Consider the following 17337-nt stretch of genomic DNA (forward strand, 5'->3'; position numbering starts at 1 on the left):
CATGGTGGCAGAGCATGCAATGCCGTTTTTTAATATTATGAGTGTTTTGAAGGGAGGCCAGATCTCTGCCTATGCAACCTTAATTCATCCTCCTGCACCTATGCATTATGGTACAGTAAAAGTACATAATCATATACTATTTTTCCAGAGGACCCCTGCCTTCCTCATTGAACAGGATAGACTTGCTCTGGAGATGAATCAGGGTTGTGTAGTGAAGGAGGCTGTCTATAGAATCCCTGCTTTGTTGATGAAGTTGGAAGTTGTGTACTGAATGAGGGAAGTGACTGAAGAAAATTAAAAAAGAAGGTCTCATGGTTAAGACAGTTGAATGCTGTCCTGCAGAATTTGATTTGATATCTGCCTCTGTCATAGAGTTCCCATATGATTCTGCACAAATCATTTTAATAAAAATTTTGGAAGGTGGTCACACTGTGTTCTTAATGTTCTGGGTGCCTAATTTGAGATCTTGGGGGCTGATTTGCAGAAGTTCTGAGCACTCATAACTGCAACTGCAATGGGTGCCATGCTTGAATATTTAAAATTCTATATAATTCTAAGAACTCTGAAAAATCAGAATCTAGGCAACTCAAATTGGGCACCCAAAATTAGTGACTACTTTTGACCTTAATCTCTCTCTTCCTCAGCTCCCCACTTGTACAATTGAGATACTACCAGCGCCTCACAAAACATGGGTTTTTGTGAAGATAGATTAATGTTTGTGAAGCACTCACATAATATAGTGATGAATACCACAAAAAAGCCCATGAGGAAATAAATAATTCTGTCTTAAGAGCAGGGTTTGAATTTTCAATAGATAAGACATGGGACCACTCAGACAACAAAATATGGGATAATTGCTCATAATTTACCACTGTCCATTCTGTACACTGAATAAAACAGGTGTCCCATGGAAATAATGGTATGTAATCATGTAATTAAAGACTGTATCATCTTGCATATGCAGGAGGAGACTGGATTATGGTTGAAAAGGCAACCTTAATTTCAGCATTACCTGACATTTGAGTTCTTGACTTTGTAACCTTAATTTCTTTTAACATAGTTTTTGTGTAATATATGTATAAATTTTGATAATGAGACAGTTAGATTTTATTTTTATAATAGGAAATAAACAACTACCTAATATTTTATTTACTAGAGAAATTTACCAAGCATCTGTTATTTTTCAGTACCTTATTTTTCATAAAAAGAACTGAAATATAGCAACCTCTTAGTTACTGGGTTATATTTCATACTAAATGTTCTATTAAATTCCCACCATGCTGTTTCCCTCAGGACATGTTAAAAAAAATCTTTAGGTACATTCAATTACATGTTCTGCAGAAAAAAGTGCAATTCTACAGTTGACTAGCTTCAGGTTATTAAGGTTATTCTAGGCTAAATGCATATGTTTATGCTCAGAGAATAGCATTTTGATTCTTTTTCACTTCCTAAGATGTAAAACAAATGCTAACTAAATCCCACTAGAGAATCTTTTCTCAAGATCAATGGGAAAGCAAAAAATGGCAACTTTTTTATATCATCTTTTTTTGGGGAGGAAGGGAGCACAATCTTCTCTCTGAACAGACCTTTTATTTTTTTTCTTTTGAACATCCAATATTAGCTCTTTATCAGATAGAGATAGAAATTTGAGAAGACATTCCTCTCAAGACTCCGAAGAAATGTGATGTCTGGACTATAATCGTCTATTAAATTCAGATCAAGTTTCAACTTAAAATTAAAAAAAAAAAGAGGTGATTTGTTTCTAGGATGGTATTATCAACCAGTTTGCAAATGCTTACATGGATTACGTATAATAACAAAGCATGAACAGTCCATAAATAGGAAGAAATGGAGATGGGATGCAATGAATACTCAATAGGCACTGATCTATACTATGTGTCTTGATGTTTTGTTTGATTCGTGTGTGTGGGGGTGGGGGGTCAGTTAACACTTCCTGGATGGGAAGAATAGCTGTATAGGTCTTGCTATAGGAGCTTGTTGTAAGAAAGGTGTTGGAGGAGGGCACAAAGGCATAGCAGACTCATGTAAAAGGGCATGCCTTCCACTTCCTATCTTCCTCTGCACATACAGACTACTTGGAGACTCTCTGCTTGTAAACACCACATGTGGTTTATTTACAATGTTCCCCTGGCACTTGACAGCATTGTGGACCAAGGACAGGAGAGGAAGGAGATCTCTCCCTCAAAAGTCGCTCTTGGGACTTCTCTTGCCATCTCTCCCCCTCTTTCCTACGCCTTTTCTACTTTCTGAGCTAATGGATTAATTAGCCTTGTAGCTCTCTCCAGATCATCCCCAAACTATCAGTTAGGCACAATTATCATAGTCAGGTTTACTCCTATGCAACTAACTGGTGATGAAGTGATCAGAGTGCTGGTACAGCTGCTGTTGCCCAACACTCTGTCACAACTAGGTAAAGCGAGTTGCTTACAGTTGAATGAGGTTAACAATGAGAATGGGTACAGCATGTGAAGGGGAATATTTGCTTTTGCTTCCTTTCTTTTTACTTCAGTTGGTCCAGATAATCACCACTGAATCTTATCATCACTCATGCGAATTCTAAAACCACTTATCGGCTTTCCAGTATCCAGTGTTGTATGATAGGGTATAAAAACACCACACAAGACAGAAAGGGGTTAAAAAGCAGCTATAGGCTCAGACAGCCCTGCCTTGCCACACCTGTAAACCATGACAGGTTTGAGGAGGAGGCTTAAAGGGAGAAGCCCAGACCAGAGAGCTCCATCCCAGGAAGATGGACAGACTTTTCATTTTCAGCTCCCAAACAGGAGCCTAGTCAAGGGCCAAGCTCCTTTAAGTTTCCTGTCAAGACGGGGCAGTAGTACAGATGGCTAAAGGAACCTTGAGGGATTGTGCGGCTCTTCATTTCTATTAGTTTAGCTTTTTTTTCCCTTTGTCATGTTGGGAACTGGGACCAGGGGCTTGATTCCACAGTAGATCTCTGTTAAGAGGAAACGGTGGGCTGACTGAGAAAGTAGTCCAGGGAAGAAGCAAGAGTTCTGACAATACAGAACTTAACCACATGCTTCAGTGTCCCTAGGCTGGAACTCTAGGGGAGAGGGACTGATTTCCCCTAAGCATCACTGATCCCAGAGGCAAGGAGCTAGAAACGTTATTGGGTCTGGACCTGGGCCACTGATGCAAGGGAAAGGAACTACTGAGTTAAACTCTGATTTATCCCAAAAGGAGTGAGACTAAATGTGTCCTGGCCAGAAGGTCAAGCCCAAGATGAAGGGGACAGCTAGTGGATCTGGACAGCTGGTTGGCAAGGCTATGGAGAGAGAACATCCAGCCACAAGTCGGTGCATCAACTGGTGAGTCATTTTGCCATGAAAAGCAATTATTTGATTTATTTCTGAATTGTTTTAATGCTGCTCTTAAAATGGAGACAGAAGAGACAAGTGACAAAAAGCTTGGTCCAATAAAGAAGAGTTAGATTACAAGTGGCTTTAAAAAAAAGAGTTAGGAACAAAGCTGAATTATGCCAAAGATTTACTCATGTTACCCTTCTAAAATGCACAAACTTCTTTTCTAATCCGGGTCATGTTGTTTGTAAACCTTATTTAAGAAGTATGAGTTGAAACAAATAATTGAAAAATAAATATATTAGTTTTTGCCTACTTAGCTCTCAACAGATCCTGATCTTTCAGTACTGAGCCTTGCAGATAGATAACTCTTTGAGACCACATTGGAATTTGCAACACTCTTCTCACTTGAGCATCCATTTCAGTAGGACACAAAATAACCACATAATAGTCCTGTCAAAAATATAAAAGAGAATAGAAAAAGCATTTGGATTATTTACTGTTACCTTCTGTTGTCACTGTAGTATTGATTAATAGAGAATCTGAAGGTGAAAAGTACCTTTAATAACTTTTAAAATTGTTTCTTGGATAAACTATTTGAACATTGCACATTTCAGATTCTATAATAAAACTGGAGCTTTAAAAATTGTCACAACATTTTTTTTTAATAAACAATTCAGATTCCCATCCTGTTTATAGCTGGTAAATTTATTAGGTGAAACAAGCAAATATTATGGATGTTTTCCCCAGATTAAGGGTCAAGTCCAGTTTCCTTTTCCAATATGGTTCTGCTGTGAGCAGATGGTGGAATGAAGTTGAGGAATTCAGGATATCTTCCCTTCCCCCAGTGAAACTGTGCAGGAAGAGTAGTGAATTGGATCCAGCATTGCTGCCCACATAAGGAATCACTTATTGCATAAGCATCCTTTGTAGGATTCTTCCACCATTGAGATGACGGATCTCTGGAACCTGTGGTAGGAGGATTTTGCTCCCCTTCTCCCCAGGGTATCATCTCAGCTCCTGGCCTGTTACTCCGGCTATGTGCTAAAATTTGTGTCTATGTGTATTAAATATACACTGTACACACAGTTATAAATTGAATGTGGGTCTCCCATATGCCAGGAGACTGCTCTAACCGCTGGGCTAAAAGTTATAAGGTTGGCCCCACAACCTCCTTCTGTTCTGCTGCTACCAGATTTTGAATGGGATCTGATCTGCTAGGTAGCCTCTGAGGGTGCATATCACAATCTGGCCCCTTCACATGATGTAGGCAGCTGAATGTTTATTTTCCCCCAGGTCATGGGGGATAGCTCTGCAGCTTAAGTGGGAGATGTAAATGGAGGCATCAATGTACATGCCCAGAAGCAGGAACTTAGATGAAGGGGTAATATTTACCCTTAGGTGTCGCGTGAGTTTAGAAAGTCTTCAGAATCTCAAATTTCAGTGGAGCCAAAACTGGGTCTTAGGTGCCTAGGCCTGGATCTTCAGTAACTACGTCTGGAGTAAATGTTCCAAAGACTCTTTGTGGACCTGGGCCTACATGTGAAATACATGTTTGGTTATCCTCCTCTGTGTTGTTGAGGAGGATAAAAGTCTTGGAGAAGGAGATCAACCTACAGCAAAGGGAAATGAACCTATAGTTGGGACCCTATTTCCAGATGACTTCATGCTGTCCTCTTGTACAGAGAATACATGACCAGGGAGATGACTGTTAAATGCTTACGGAGATTAGATAAGCAACAAAGGCAGAAAAAGCGATAACAATAGGGGATTTCAGCTATCCCCATATCGAATAGGAACATGTCACTTCATGATGGAATGCAGAGATAAAATTTCTAGACACTATTAATGACTGCTTCTTGGAGCAGATAGTTCTAGAACCCACAAGAGGAGAGGCAATTCTTAATTTAGTCCTAAGTGATAGACAGGATCTGGTTCAAGAGGTGAATCTAGCTGAACCTCTCAGTAATAGCAATCATAATGTAATTAAAGTTAACATCCTTGCGGGGGGTGGGGAGGAATATACCAAAGAAACTCACCACAGTAGCATTGAACTTCAAAAAGGGAAACAATACAAATATGAGGAAGCTAATTAAGCAAAAAAAGGAACAGTCACAAAAGTGAAATGCCTGCAAGCTGCATGGAAATTTTTTAAAACATCACACTAAAGCATAAAACTATATGTAGACCCCAAATAATAATAATAAAAAAGACCAAAAAATGCTGCCCTGGCTAAACAATACAGTAAAAGAGATGGTTAGAGACAAAAAAATAAATCCTTTAAAAATTGGAAGCCAAATCCTACTAAGGAAAATAGAAAGGAGTATTCATTTTGCCAAGCCAAGTGTAAAAGTATAATTAAGCAGGCCCAAAAAAGAATTTGAAGAGCAACTAGTAAAAGACAGAAATGAACAGCAATAATTTTTGTAGTACATCAAAAGCAGGAAGCCTGCCAAAAAATCAGTAGAGTCACTGGATGGTTCAGGTGCTGAAGGAGCACTTAAGGAAGGCCAAGCCATTGCAGAGAAGTGAAATGAATTCTTTGCATTGGTCTTTGCTGCAGAGGATGCGAGGGAGATTTCCACACCCGAGCCATTCTTTTTTGGTAACAAATATGAGGAACTGTCCCACACTGAGGTCTCAGTACAGAAGGTTTTGGAACAAACTGATACATTTAACAGTAATAAATCACCAGGGCCAGATAGTATACATCCAAGAGTTCTAAAAGAACTCATATATGAAATTTGCAGAACTTCTGTCTATGGTATGTAACCTATCACTTAAATCAGCCTCTGTACCAGATGACTTGTGGATAACTAACATGAAGCCAATTTTTTAGAAAAGGCTCCAGAGGCGATCTTGGAAATTACAGGCCGGTTAACCTAATTTCAGTAGCAGGCAAATGTATTGAAACTATAGTCAAAAATAGAATTACCAGACACCTAGATGAACATAATTTGTTGGAGAAGAGTCAACGTGGCTTTTTTTTTTAAAGGGAAATTGTGCTTCACCTAGCTATTAGAATCCTTTGAGGGGGTCAACAAGCATGTGGACTAGGGTGATCTAGTGGATATAGTGCACTTTGATTTTCAGAAAGCCTTTGACGATGTCCCTCACCAAAGGCTCTTAAGCAAAGTAAGAAGTCATGGAATGAGGGAAGACCCTCTCACGGATTAAAAGATAGGAAACAAAGGGTAGAAATAATGGTCAGTTTTCATAGTGGAGACTGCTAAATAACAAGGTCCCCCAAGGATCTGTATGGGGATCTGTGCTGTTGAACATATGCATTAATGATCTGGGAAAAGGGATAAGCAGTGGCTAAGATGGCAGATGATACAAAATTACTCAATATAGTTAAGCCCAAAGCTGACTATAAAGAGTGACAGGAATCTCACAAAACTGGATGAGTGGGCAAGAAAATGGCAGATGAATTTCAATGTTGATAAGTGCAAAGTAATGCACACTGGAAAACATAATGCCAACTACACATCACGATGATTTGGTCTTAGTTAGCTGTTAACACTCAAGAAAGTGATCCTGGTGTCATTGTGGATAGTTCTCTGAAAACATCCACTCAATGTGCAGTAGCAGTCAAAAATGCTAGCAATGTTAGGAAGCATTAGGAAAGGAATAGAAAATGACAGTAAAAATCATAATGCCACTAAATAAATCTGGTACGCCCACACTTTGAATACTGTGTGCAGTTTTGGTTGTCACATCTAAAAAAAATATATTAGAATTGAAAAAGTAGAGAATGGCAAGAAAAATGATTAGGGATATGCAATAGTTCCTATACAAGGAGAGATTAAAAAGCTTGGAAAGGAGATGGCTGAGGAGCGATATGATAGACGTCTATAAAATTATGACTGGCGTGGAGAAAATGAATAACTGTTGTTTACACCTGCACATAAAACACATAATAGGCATCACTTAATGAAATTAATAGGCAGCAGTATGACAGGGAGCTGGGCAAAGGGTTGCTGATTCAGCCCTGTAACACGAGTTCCCATTTAAGGGAATAAATCAGAACTGGCAAGATATAACCTAGCCCTAATTGGGGGGGCAGAGACAGATTTCACCTAATTAGCCTGGGGCTGTATAAAAACCTCAGGGGATTTAAGAAAGGGAAAAGGCAGGGAGTGGAAGCAGAGAAGTAGCTCTTCCCTCCCTTCCTTCTGCAGATGGTGAAGGGCCAACTGTACTTACTGAAACAATGATGATAACAAGCCTGTGAATAAACTGCACCAGTGGTTACTAACCTCAGGGTCTCAGAGTGACTTTGTGGGCCTAGCAGAGGCAGGAGCCAAGAGAGACTCTGATACATATAGGGGCTTGTCCAGGATCCCTTATTAGAGCAAGTGTTTGGCAGCCTGGAGATGGAGGAGACTCTGCAATGGCTGGTCAAACAGCAGGAGGAGGTGCAGAAGTCAATGCAGAGTTTTCAGCAAGCCCACCAGCTGGAGAGACAGGCCTTGCTCACCTAGCAGGCAGAACAGCAGAAGAGTCTGCAGGACTTCATTTGGGAGCAGACTGGGATCCAGCAGCAGCTCCTGCAGAAAGTGGTGAGTCCCACAGGAGGGGATGGCATTCGGGTGCTGGGTTTAGGACTATGTCAAATGGGCCAGACGGATGACCCTGGTGCCTTCCTAGGCAGCTTTGAGTAGGTAGCTGCAGGAGCTGGATATGACAGGGCAACCTGAGCCCTGCGACTGGCTCCCTACCTAGCTGGCAAATCCCAAGCGGCCTACTTGGCCCTAAGTGAAGAGCAGACCAGGAATTATGAAGTGTTAAAGGCAGCCATCCTGGATCAGGTGGGGCTGACTGTGGGGAAGTACTGCCAGAAGTTCTGGTTGGTGAGGTGGATGGGGTGTTGTGGCCCCAGGCATTCACCCAAAATTTAATGAACTGGGCTACCCGCTGGCTGAGGCTGGATGCACAGACAGTGAGGGAGACTATAGAGGCCCTCATCCTAGATCAGTTTTTACAGGGCCTCCCAGAGAAAATAAAGGTGTGGGTGCAGCGGCACCAATCAAATATGGTCGAGGCGGCTGTAAAGCTTACGGAGAAGTATGCAGAGATAGACTTCCCCAGGAAGGAGGGACAGCTGAGCAAGGAAGTGGAGACTGGGAGAAGGTCCAGAGAATCCAGGAAAGGCCCAGAGAACAAATAGGAGCACACGCTAGGGTCTCCCATGGGGTCCAGACCAGTTGTCTGCTGGCAGTGCGGATAACCAGGACACAAGAAGGGGGACTGCCTGCCCATGGATTGTGGATGGGCAAAGTTTTTTGTCATTGGGCAAATGCTAGAGGGTAGGGGTGGAAGCTGTCCACTGTTCCAGTAATGATGAGGAGGAAACCCCAATGAGCCCTGGTGGACTCTGCCTCGGCCTGCTCTCTGGTAAAATGGAAGCTGGTGAGGCTGCACTGGTGGATTTTGGGTGTTAAGATGGATATAGAATGCATCCACAGGGATAGGAGGCAAAACCTTATGGTCCAAGTGTCTCATGAGGTTTGGGGCTGGTTTAAATGGCAACGGGCAGGGGCAGTAAAGGGACTACCTTATATGATGATAATGGGTACAGACTGAGACTCCTTCCCAGGAGGGAATGTGGGCCGAGGGAGAATCTCTGAGGAACAGGGTAGAGACCCCTGAGAAGAAAACCCCTAGCCAACAGAGCTTAAGAAGGAAGTTATGGGTGAAATGTAAACCTAGAATCCTCAACCGGAGAGCAAGGCCCAGCAGAGGCCTTTATTAGCGGACACCCCAGAGGAAGAGACCCAGGCCTCATTGGATGAGCTTGGGGGACCAGAAGCTCTGAGCCTCTGGGAGAGGGCTGGGACCAACCCTGAACCCCTGACAGAAAGGAAGAGGGGGGAGAACAAGGAAACACCCAGGAGGCTGTGAATGGTGCAAGGCCCTGTGGGCTGTGGTGGAGCTGTGGGGCCATCCACTCCACACACAATGTAGTTTCTGTGGTTGGGGGATGAAGGAATCCCATATGGCAAACCCTGGGATTGACCCACAAGAGGATAAAGGACTCCACCACAGTAGAGGAAGAAGAGGATGCAGAGGTGCAAACCTTGTGTTTGGAGAAGTAGGGGAGGTGTGTGACAGGGTGCTTGGCAAAGGGTTGCCTATTCTGCCCTCTCACACTAGCTCCCATTTAGGGGAATAACCTGGCCCTAATTGGGGAAGCAGAGACAGCTGTCACCTAATTAGTGTATAAAAGCTGCAGGGGAAGGAAGCCAAAGGGGGGCAGAAAGAAAGGGAAAAGGCAGGAGTGGAAGCAGGGAGGTAAACCATCCATCCTTACTGCAGCTACTGAAGAACCAACTGTACATAGTGAAAACGTGGTAGGAACAAGTCTGTGAATAAACTGCATCAGTGGTTATTAACCCAGGGTCTCAGAGTGACTTTGTGGACCTAGTAGCAGCAGGAGCCAAGGGAGGGGCAGCTGTATGTTGCTACAAGCAGGTTTCAAACAAACATGGGGAAGTACTTCACAGAATGCACAATCAACCTCATTGCCAGTGGATGTTGTGAAGGCCAAAAGTATAACATGGAAGTAATGGGCAACTCTCTTACCACTTCAAAAGTTATTTTTCCTCCTTTGGTATCCTACTGTTAATTGATTTATCTCGTTCGAGTGACCTCACACTTGGTAAAGTACCCCCATCCTTTCATGTATTTATACCTGCTCCTGTATTTTTCATGCATCCAATGAAGTAGGTTCTAGCCCACAAAAGCTTATGCCCAAATACATTTGTTAGTCTCTTAAAGTGCCACAAGGCCTCCTGGTTGTTTTTACTGATGTAGACTAGCACAGTTACCATTCTGAAATATGGAAGAATAGGTCCATCAGTGGCTATTAGCCAAGATGGTCAGGTATGCTAGCCATGCTCTGGGTGTCCCTGAACCTCTGATTGCTAGAAGCTCAGACTGAATGACTGGGGATGGATCACTTGATAGATTGCTGTTCTGTTTGCTTCCTCTGAAATATCTGGCACTGGCAACTGTCAGAAGACAGAATATTGGGCTAGATAGACCTTTGGTTTGACCCAATATGGCCATTTTGTTCTTAATGAGCCTGTGAATTTAGATCAGTTTGGATTTTTTTTTCATTCTGTTATTGTTGAATGGTGCTGTTATCAGGCCATAAAGTTTAAAAGGTTGCATTTTATTTTGCCCATTAATTAATCATGTACAGTGCCATATGTGCTTTAGCAAAAGGTAGCAATGTATTTTAGTAAATAGAAGTAGTCCATACTAAAGCCCACAGATAATGTATTTTTAACAATTTGTCATAATGGAACCAAAATTCCAATACACTTTACCCAGAGATGATTGTGAGGATTTAAAGAGAGAAAGTGGGTGAGGTAATATCTTTTATTGGACCAACTTCTGTTGGTGAGAGAGACAAGCTTTTGAGCTTACACAGGCTCTCCTTCAGATGTAAAACTTTCACAGAGCCAGTTAGAATATAGTCAGCCATATGAAAAAGACATTTCTTTGTATTTCCTAATTCTTTTAATGCTTATGCTGAGAAACTCCTCACTTGTGAGCAATGTTGACTATCAGGCTATGCCCATTGCACTATATCCTGTTCTGTCTTAACTGCAGCAATCATAATTAAGTTTAAAAACTCTCACTGAGTTCAGTGAACGAGGCCCCAGAATAGCAGAAAAACACAAAATGGCCAATTTTCTTATTTTTTTCTTTTTACATATCATACTGGGTTAATCAAAAGGAAATTCCATGAAATTAGTTGGCTGTAAGATGACTGGTATAAATCAAAGTAATTAGACTCTGTGTGACATAAGTATATTTCTATCTGTTTAATCCAGTTTAGATCAATTTAAAATGAATGCATCCAGTACTTGTTCTGAGCTACTTCTTGCAATTATTCTTTCGTCAGTCAGTCAGTCATTCTTTAATTCAGACACACACACATTACAGACCATTTCTGAAGATTGTCTGCAAGTTACCAAAGTCTAACTGAATTTCTTATTTTTTTTATTCTTGCATTGTAAATATACCTGTAGTCTGGGATGAGCATAGAACTCATTTAAGAAATCCATAAGCAAGTCAATCTTCAGGGAGCTGACACACAGTACCACATGCTTCTCTGTCTGAGCTCTGTGTCGACTGTAGTTACCCCCAGACTTCTGTCTCTCCATCCACAAATAAGCCAGCTGTTCAAACTGCAATATATTGTTAAATGTGAATGAAATACATATAAGCAGCTGTGCAATATACACATCTTTATCAGTATGAGTTAATTATATTTTATGCTTTAGGCTATCCACTCATTTAATTAAAGACACACTTAGAATCCCCACCCTTTGCCTTTGTTTCTTTCCAAGAGCAGCAATTTACAAACAAGCAGATGGGATGGCACAATAATACATCAATAGGCCAAACTCAAGCATTCAAAAATCATAAAGTTGAGTTAAATCATGAGATTATTTAAATGTATTTTTTCTGGTATTTGAGCCTTTAGGATTCATTTGTAATTTACATGACACCAAGAGATGAGACTGTAAGAAAAACACCAATGTATTACTTATGTAGATGGAACAATGCCTCAGTTTCTCCCCATAGATTTTTAAAAATCTAAAGCTGGCAACACTTGATACGATGATGTCTGCATATTATTTCTTACTGTCTGATCTGTACCTTAAATATTGGCATCACTTAAACATATGGCTAATAGAAACATGTTCTGTCCCTGCTGCTCCTGGAGAACTGCTGGTTTTTTTGGTATTGACCATGGCATTCGTTGAAGTCAGGGCCGCGCAGGGGGGCAAGTGGGACAATTTGCCCCAGGCCCCGCAGAGGCCCCCACGAGAGTTTTTTGGGGCCTCTGGAGCGGAGTCCTTCACTCGCTCTGGGGGCCCCGAAAAACTCTTGTGGGACCTGGGCCCCTGGAGCTTCTTCCTCTCTGGGTCATCGTTGTCGACAATTCAGCGGCAGGGGGTCCTTCTGCTCCGGGGCGGAAGGACTCCCCGCCACCGAATTACCGACGAAGATCTGGCACTTTGGCAGCGGGTCCCGCTTTGGCGGTAACTCGGCGGTGGGGGGCCCCCACCGTGGGTCTTTGGGGCACTTCGGCAGTGGGTCCTGGAGAAGAAGGACCCCCCGCCATCAAACTACTGCCGCAGCGGGGGCCCCCCGCTGCCGAAAACCCCAGGACCCCTGAATCCTCTGGGTGACCCCGGTTGAACTGAACTTCACTAAGTGGCACTTTTCCCTCTACCACCTTATAGCAGGGTGGACCATTGCTCCATCCCTGAAAGGGTTAAAATAGCCCTGGATAAGGGCTGAGGCTGGAGAAAGCAGCCTTTTAGGCTAGGCTGATTGGGGGAAGTGGCAGCAGCCAGAGCCATGCCCCAAACTGAGCAACAGGCCCTTAAATAAGGCAGAGAAGCCAGGAGCACAATCAGTCTCTCTCTCTAGCTATAGAGGGAGATGGACCTGACTGCGGGGAGCTAGAGACTGGGTGCCTAAGTGGAGCAGGGCTGGGGAAGGCAGAGGAGCTGGGGAGCTCCTGCCTGGAGCCCAGGCTGCAACCTAGCTTTAGGCCAAGAGGTGCTGGGGGTTGCAGGAGGCAATCCAGAGTAGGCAAAGGGCAGCAGGTCCAAACCCTCCTTGTCAGTGATGAGTTGGCTGATACTGCAGTCTGCCCTAGGGTGTGGGGCTCGACAATGACTGGCAGTAGCCATGAACTGAGGCAAGGTGGGAATAGAGTGCGGGGGTTCCCTAGGGAGGGAAGACCCTGAGAACAAGGGCTCATTGCCAGGGGGCAGCACCCTATGTAAAAGGACATCGGGGTCCAGGGAGGGACACAGGGCCAGTAGCTGGAAGGCGGATCACCGGCCTGCAGAGGGCGCTCTGGACACTGGACTGAGCTAATTCCTGAGGATGACCAGTAGGAGGCGCCGCAGGGGTGAATCCACCCCAGTTACACACCTTAATCAGCATCCCCCAGTTCACAATAAATTCTGCTTTGAGATCCTAATAAAGGGAAATCTAGGGATCAATATGATATGCAATGTATCTGGACTAATTAAATACATAAAAGCATTACTTCAATGGACTAATGTCCACATGTTTTATATACAGTTAGTACCACTAATACACCATGCCTATACCATTTCAACTTCGAAGCTCCTTACAAGCTAGCTAATATTCACAACAATCCAATGAGACCGGAATGTTTTCTTATCCACGTTCTACTGAGGCAGGGATGTCAAATGATTCAGTGTCAGAGCCATGATAAGAGCTGGCCCCTGTCCTGTGTTCAGACCAGGACATGAAGCCCTTGTCTCCCCTTAAGGTGTCACTCAGAAGAAAGAACTAGGGGAAAATGCTGGGAATAGCTAAGTGTCTTGGGAAAGCTTTGGCTGCTGGTTAGTTTTGCTGCTATTATTTAAGTTCACAATAAAGGTAAATTCCACCATGAGGGTAAATTTGGACAACACATCATGCCTGTATGTTCTTTGGTGTCTGATGGGAGCCAGCAGATTCTACAAGGATTTGAAAACTTGTTAGCTCCTCTCATTTTAGCATATAAAACCATATGCACATTTATTTTACAAACAAGAAGACAAATAAGAAAGCTCCAACTCTGAATAAAATGAAGAAGCATACAAGATGGTGTACTTTTTTTTTTATATATTACATACACAGTAAGGACAGTTGCAAGATATACTTCAAGATAATACAGTCTTTTCCCCAAAACTTCCCCATCTCTTCCAAATGGAAAACAATCAGAGTTTACCTGTATGGGCAACACCACAAGGGCAACACAGATCATAATGACAACCAGCAGTTTTGAAGGCCAGATCTTGGGTGTAACATCCCCAAAGCCCACAGTGGAAAATGTCACTATGCAGAAATAAAGGGAGTCAAAGAGAGTCAACTTGTTTCCTGCTCGCTCCAGATGCTGAATTCCGCAAATACTATGTAAAAAAGAAATGAAAAATAAAACTAGTACCTGGAATAAATCCAAAGTGTTATGATTCTCTTACTAGCAAGAAGAATTATTTTCTGCAAATGCATATATTACTTAGCAAAGAAGAGAAAATGTTCACGTTAAAAGCAAAAATCTTTTTAAAATTGTATTTAAATGTCATTTACTCGTAATAAAGTTCTGTTATCTTGGAATAAGGATAAAATGATAGTTCTAGTGGTGGTAAGTTTTGATTAGTGGTCGGCAGCAAAAAGTAAGATATGTTATAGATAACAGGATGTACTGATTTTTTTTTCTAATACTAGAACAAAATAAATAGCATATAGCTGCACTATTGTAATCTTCAGAGTTTTTAAAACCATCTTTTTTTGTTTTTGCAAAAATAATTTGTGACCAAGAAACTGTATATAATTTCATTACATTTGCCATTCTTTATCTTGGATTATACCTCTTTGAGTAGCAAGAGAACATAAGAATGGCCATACTGGGTCACACAAAAGGCCCATCCAACCCACTATTCTGTCTACCGACAGTGACCAATGCCAGGTGTCCCAGAGGGAGTGAACCTAACAGGTAATGATCAAGTGATCTCTCTCCTGCCATCCATCTCCATCCTCTGACAAACAGAGGCTAGGGACACCATTCCTTACACATTAATGGACTTAACCTCCATGAATTTATCTAGTTCTCTTTTAAACCCTGTTATAGTCCCAGCCTTCACAACCTCCTCAGGCAAGGAGTTCCACAGGTTGACTGTGCTGTGTGGAAGAAGAACATCCTTTTATTTGTTTTAAACCTACTGCCCATTAATTTCACTTGGTGGTCCATAGTTCTTATATTATGGGAACAAGTAAATAGCGTTTCCTTATTCACTTTCTCCACACCACTCATGATTTTATATACACCTCTACCCTGTTATAATCCCACTCGATATAACACAAATTCGGATATAACGTGATAAAGCAGCACTCCAGGGGGGCAGGGCTGTGTGCTCTGGCATATCAAAGCAAGTTCAATGTAATGCGGTTTCACCTATAACTCGGTAAGATTTTTTGGCTCCCGAGCACAGTGTTATATCAAGGTAGAGGTGTACCTCTATCACATCCCCACTTTAGTCTCCTCTTTTCCAAGCTGAAAAGTCCTAGCCTCTTTAATCTCTCCTCATATGGGACCTGTTCCAAACCCCTAATCTTTTTAGTTGCCCTTCTCTGAACCTTTTCTAATGACAGTATATCTTTTTTGAGATGAGGAGACAACATCTGTATGCAGTATTCAAGATGTGGGTGTACCATGGATATAAGGGAAATAAGATATTCTCTGCTTTATTCTCTATCTCTTTTTTAATGATTCCTAACATCCTGTTTGCTTTTTTGACTGCTGCTGCACACTGTGTGGACGTCTGAAGAGAACTATCCATGATGACTCCAAGATCTCTTTCCTGTTTAGTTGTAGCTAAATTAGTCCCATCATACTGTATGTATAGTTGAGGTTATTTTTTTCCAATGTGCATTACTTTACATTTATCCACATTAAATTTCATTTGCCATTTTGTTGACCAATCACTTAGTTTTGTGAAATCTTTTTGAAGTTCTTTACAGTCTGCTTTGATCTTAACTATTTTGAGCAGTTTAATATAATCTGCAAACTTTGCTACCTCACTATTTACCCCTTTCTCCAGATCATTTATGAACAAGTTGAATAGGATTGGTCCTAGGATTGACCCTTGGGGAACACCACTAGTTACCCCTCTCCATTCTGAAAATTTACTAATGTAAACTAGTGGAATGTTGAAATCTAGATTTTTTTTTTGTGGGGGTCTGGGACTAGTTAGCTAATAGGTACAGATCAGGATAGTTTATGGCATTATCTTATATAGCCTAACAATATCTCATGCTAATTTGATGCTGCATGAAGAAAACATGGTCTATTTTTGGTATAAATTAACTTCAAATCATGGGATGTCAGCTCTACCAACTTGGAGGCTGTTCCTTGATTTCTTGGTGAGCAACTGGCATACTTCAGTTTTCAGTGCTAACTACACACCAAATTAAATGCCTTCATGGCAATTGTCAAATCTGTGCTAGGGGCTCAGTTCACCCCTCAGTTAAACAGATACAGCTCCTCCCAATTACATGGGATTTCAGACATTAAGAACATCCCTAGCACTTTCATTTAGATGTGTGTTGTTTTACACCTCCCTTGCATGGTGGGGATTGAGATTTGTAATGTTTCCCCATAGTGTCGTCATTCTGTTCAAATATAGTTTCCTCCAAAACTTTCTGTTTGATACTTAAAACAGTGTTTCAAACTTATCTCCTTGTCTTTGATTCTTCTTCTTTCTCTATTCCTCCTCTTTTCCCTTTCCTCTGACTGCATTTTCTTATGCTCCCACTAAATCTGTCCCTTCCCAATTTTCCAAACCCCTCCTCTTCTCCATTCCATTTCACTTGTTCCTGCCCTCATGGATCCTCCCTCCCGCATCAGGGATGGAGTTAAAATGCTGGAGTTCTAGCAGGTACATCACCTAATCCTACCTTGAATCCTAGTACTAAGCTTTGGGCTTCAATTATGTCTTGGGGCAATGAGTTCTGCAATTTAATTATGCATTGTGTTTTTAAAATAGTTCTAGATTTGTTGCCTTTCAATTTAATTCAATATCCCCTTGCACTTGTATTATAAGAACAAATAAATGGGAGCACATCTTACCTTTATAAAATGTATCTAAGGATACAAAATTTAAAGGCAGCTTCTACTACCCTGACTCATGCTGAGTAGTACCTGACTCTGTGATCAGTCCAACTGAACTCAACAGGCTACATGTGGAATATGGTTCTATTAATTGTAAGAATGGCAGAACCTGGTCCTTAGGTTTGTTTGTTTTTCAGTTTACTTTCATATTGATTTGGGTGCCTTTAAAATGTCTGAGAGATTTCTACTGGTTACAATGAGCTTCCCAAGTTCAAAGATAGGGATTATCTATGAATTTAGCAGAATCCTTTAAACCAGTGGAGCTCTTTAACTGCA

The 17337-nt window shown here is 41.7% G+C and overlaps 1 protein-coding gene across 8 annotated transcripts in view; it reads right to left on the reverse strand.

Moving 5' to 3' along the window:
- KCNT2 (potassium sodium-activated channel subfamily T member 2) overlaps positions 1 to 17337 on the reverse strand; it is a 283250-nt gene that overhangs the window by 134011 nt on the left and 131902 nt on the right. For all 8 annotated transcript variants that reach the window (XM_030573508.1, XM_030573507.1, XM_030573506.1 and 5 more), the window contains exons 10-12: positions 14122 to 14302; positions 11378 to 11542; positions 3658 to 3794 (exon numbers count right to left, since the gene is read on the reverse strand). In XM_030573508.1, the coding sequence (XP_030429368.1) occupies positions 3658 to 3794; positions 11378 to 11542; positions 14122 to 14302 (483 nt within the window). The remainder of the gene's footprint in view (positions 1 to 3657; positions 3795 to 11377; positions 11543 to 14121; positions 14303 to 17337) is intronic.

The sequence above is a fragment of the Gopherus evgoodei genome, chromosome 8, assembly GCF_007399415.2.
Source record: "Gopherus evgoodei ecotype Sinaloan lineage chromosome 8, rGopEvg1_v1.p, whole genome shotgun sequence".
Taxonomy (NCBI): domain Eukaryota; kingdom Metazoa; phylum Chordata; order Testudines; family Testudinidae; genus Gopherus; species Gopherus evgoodei.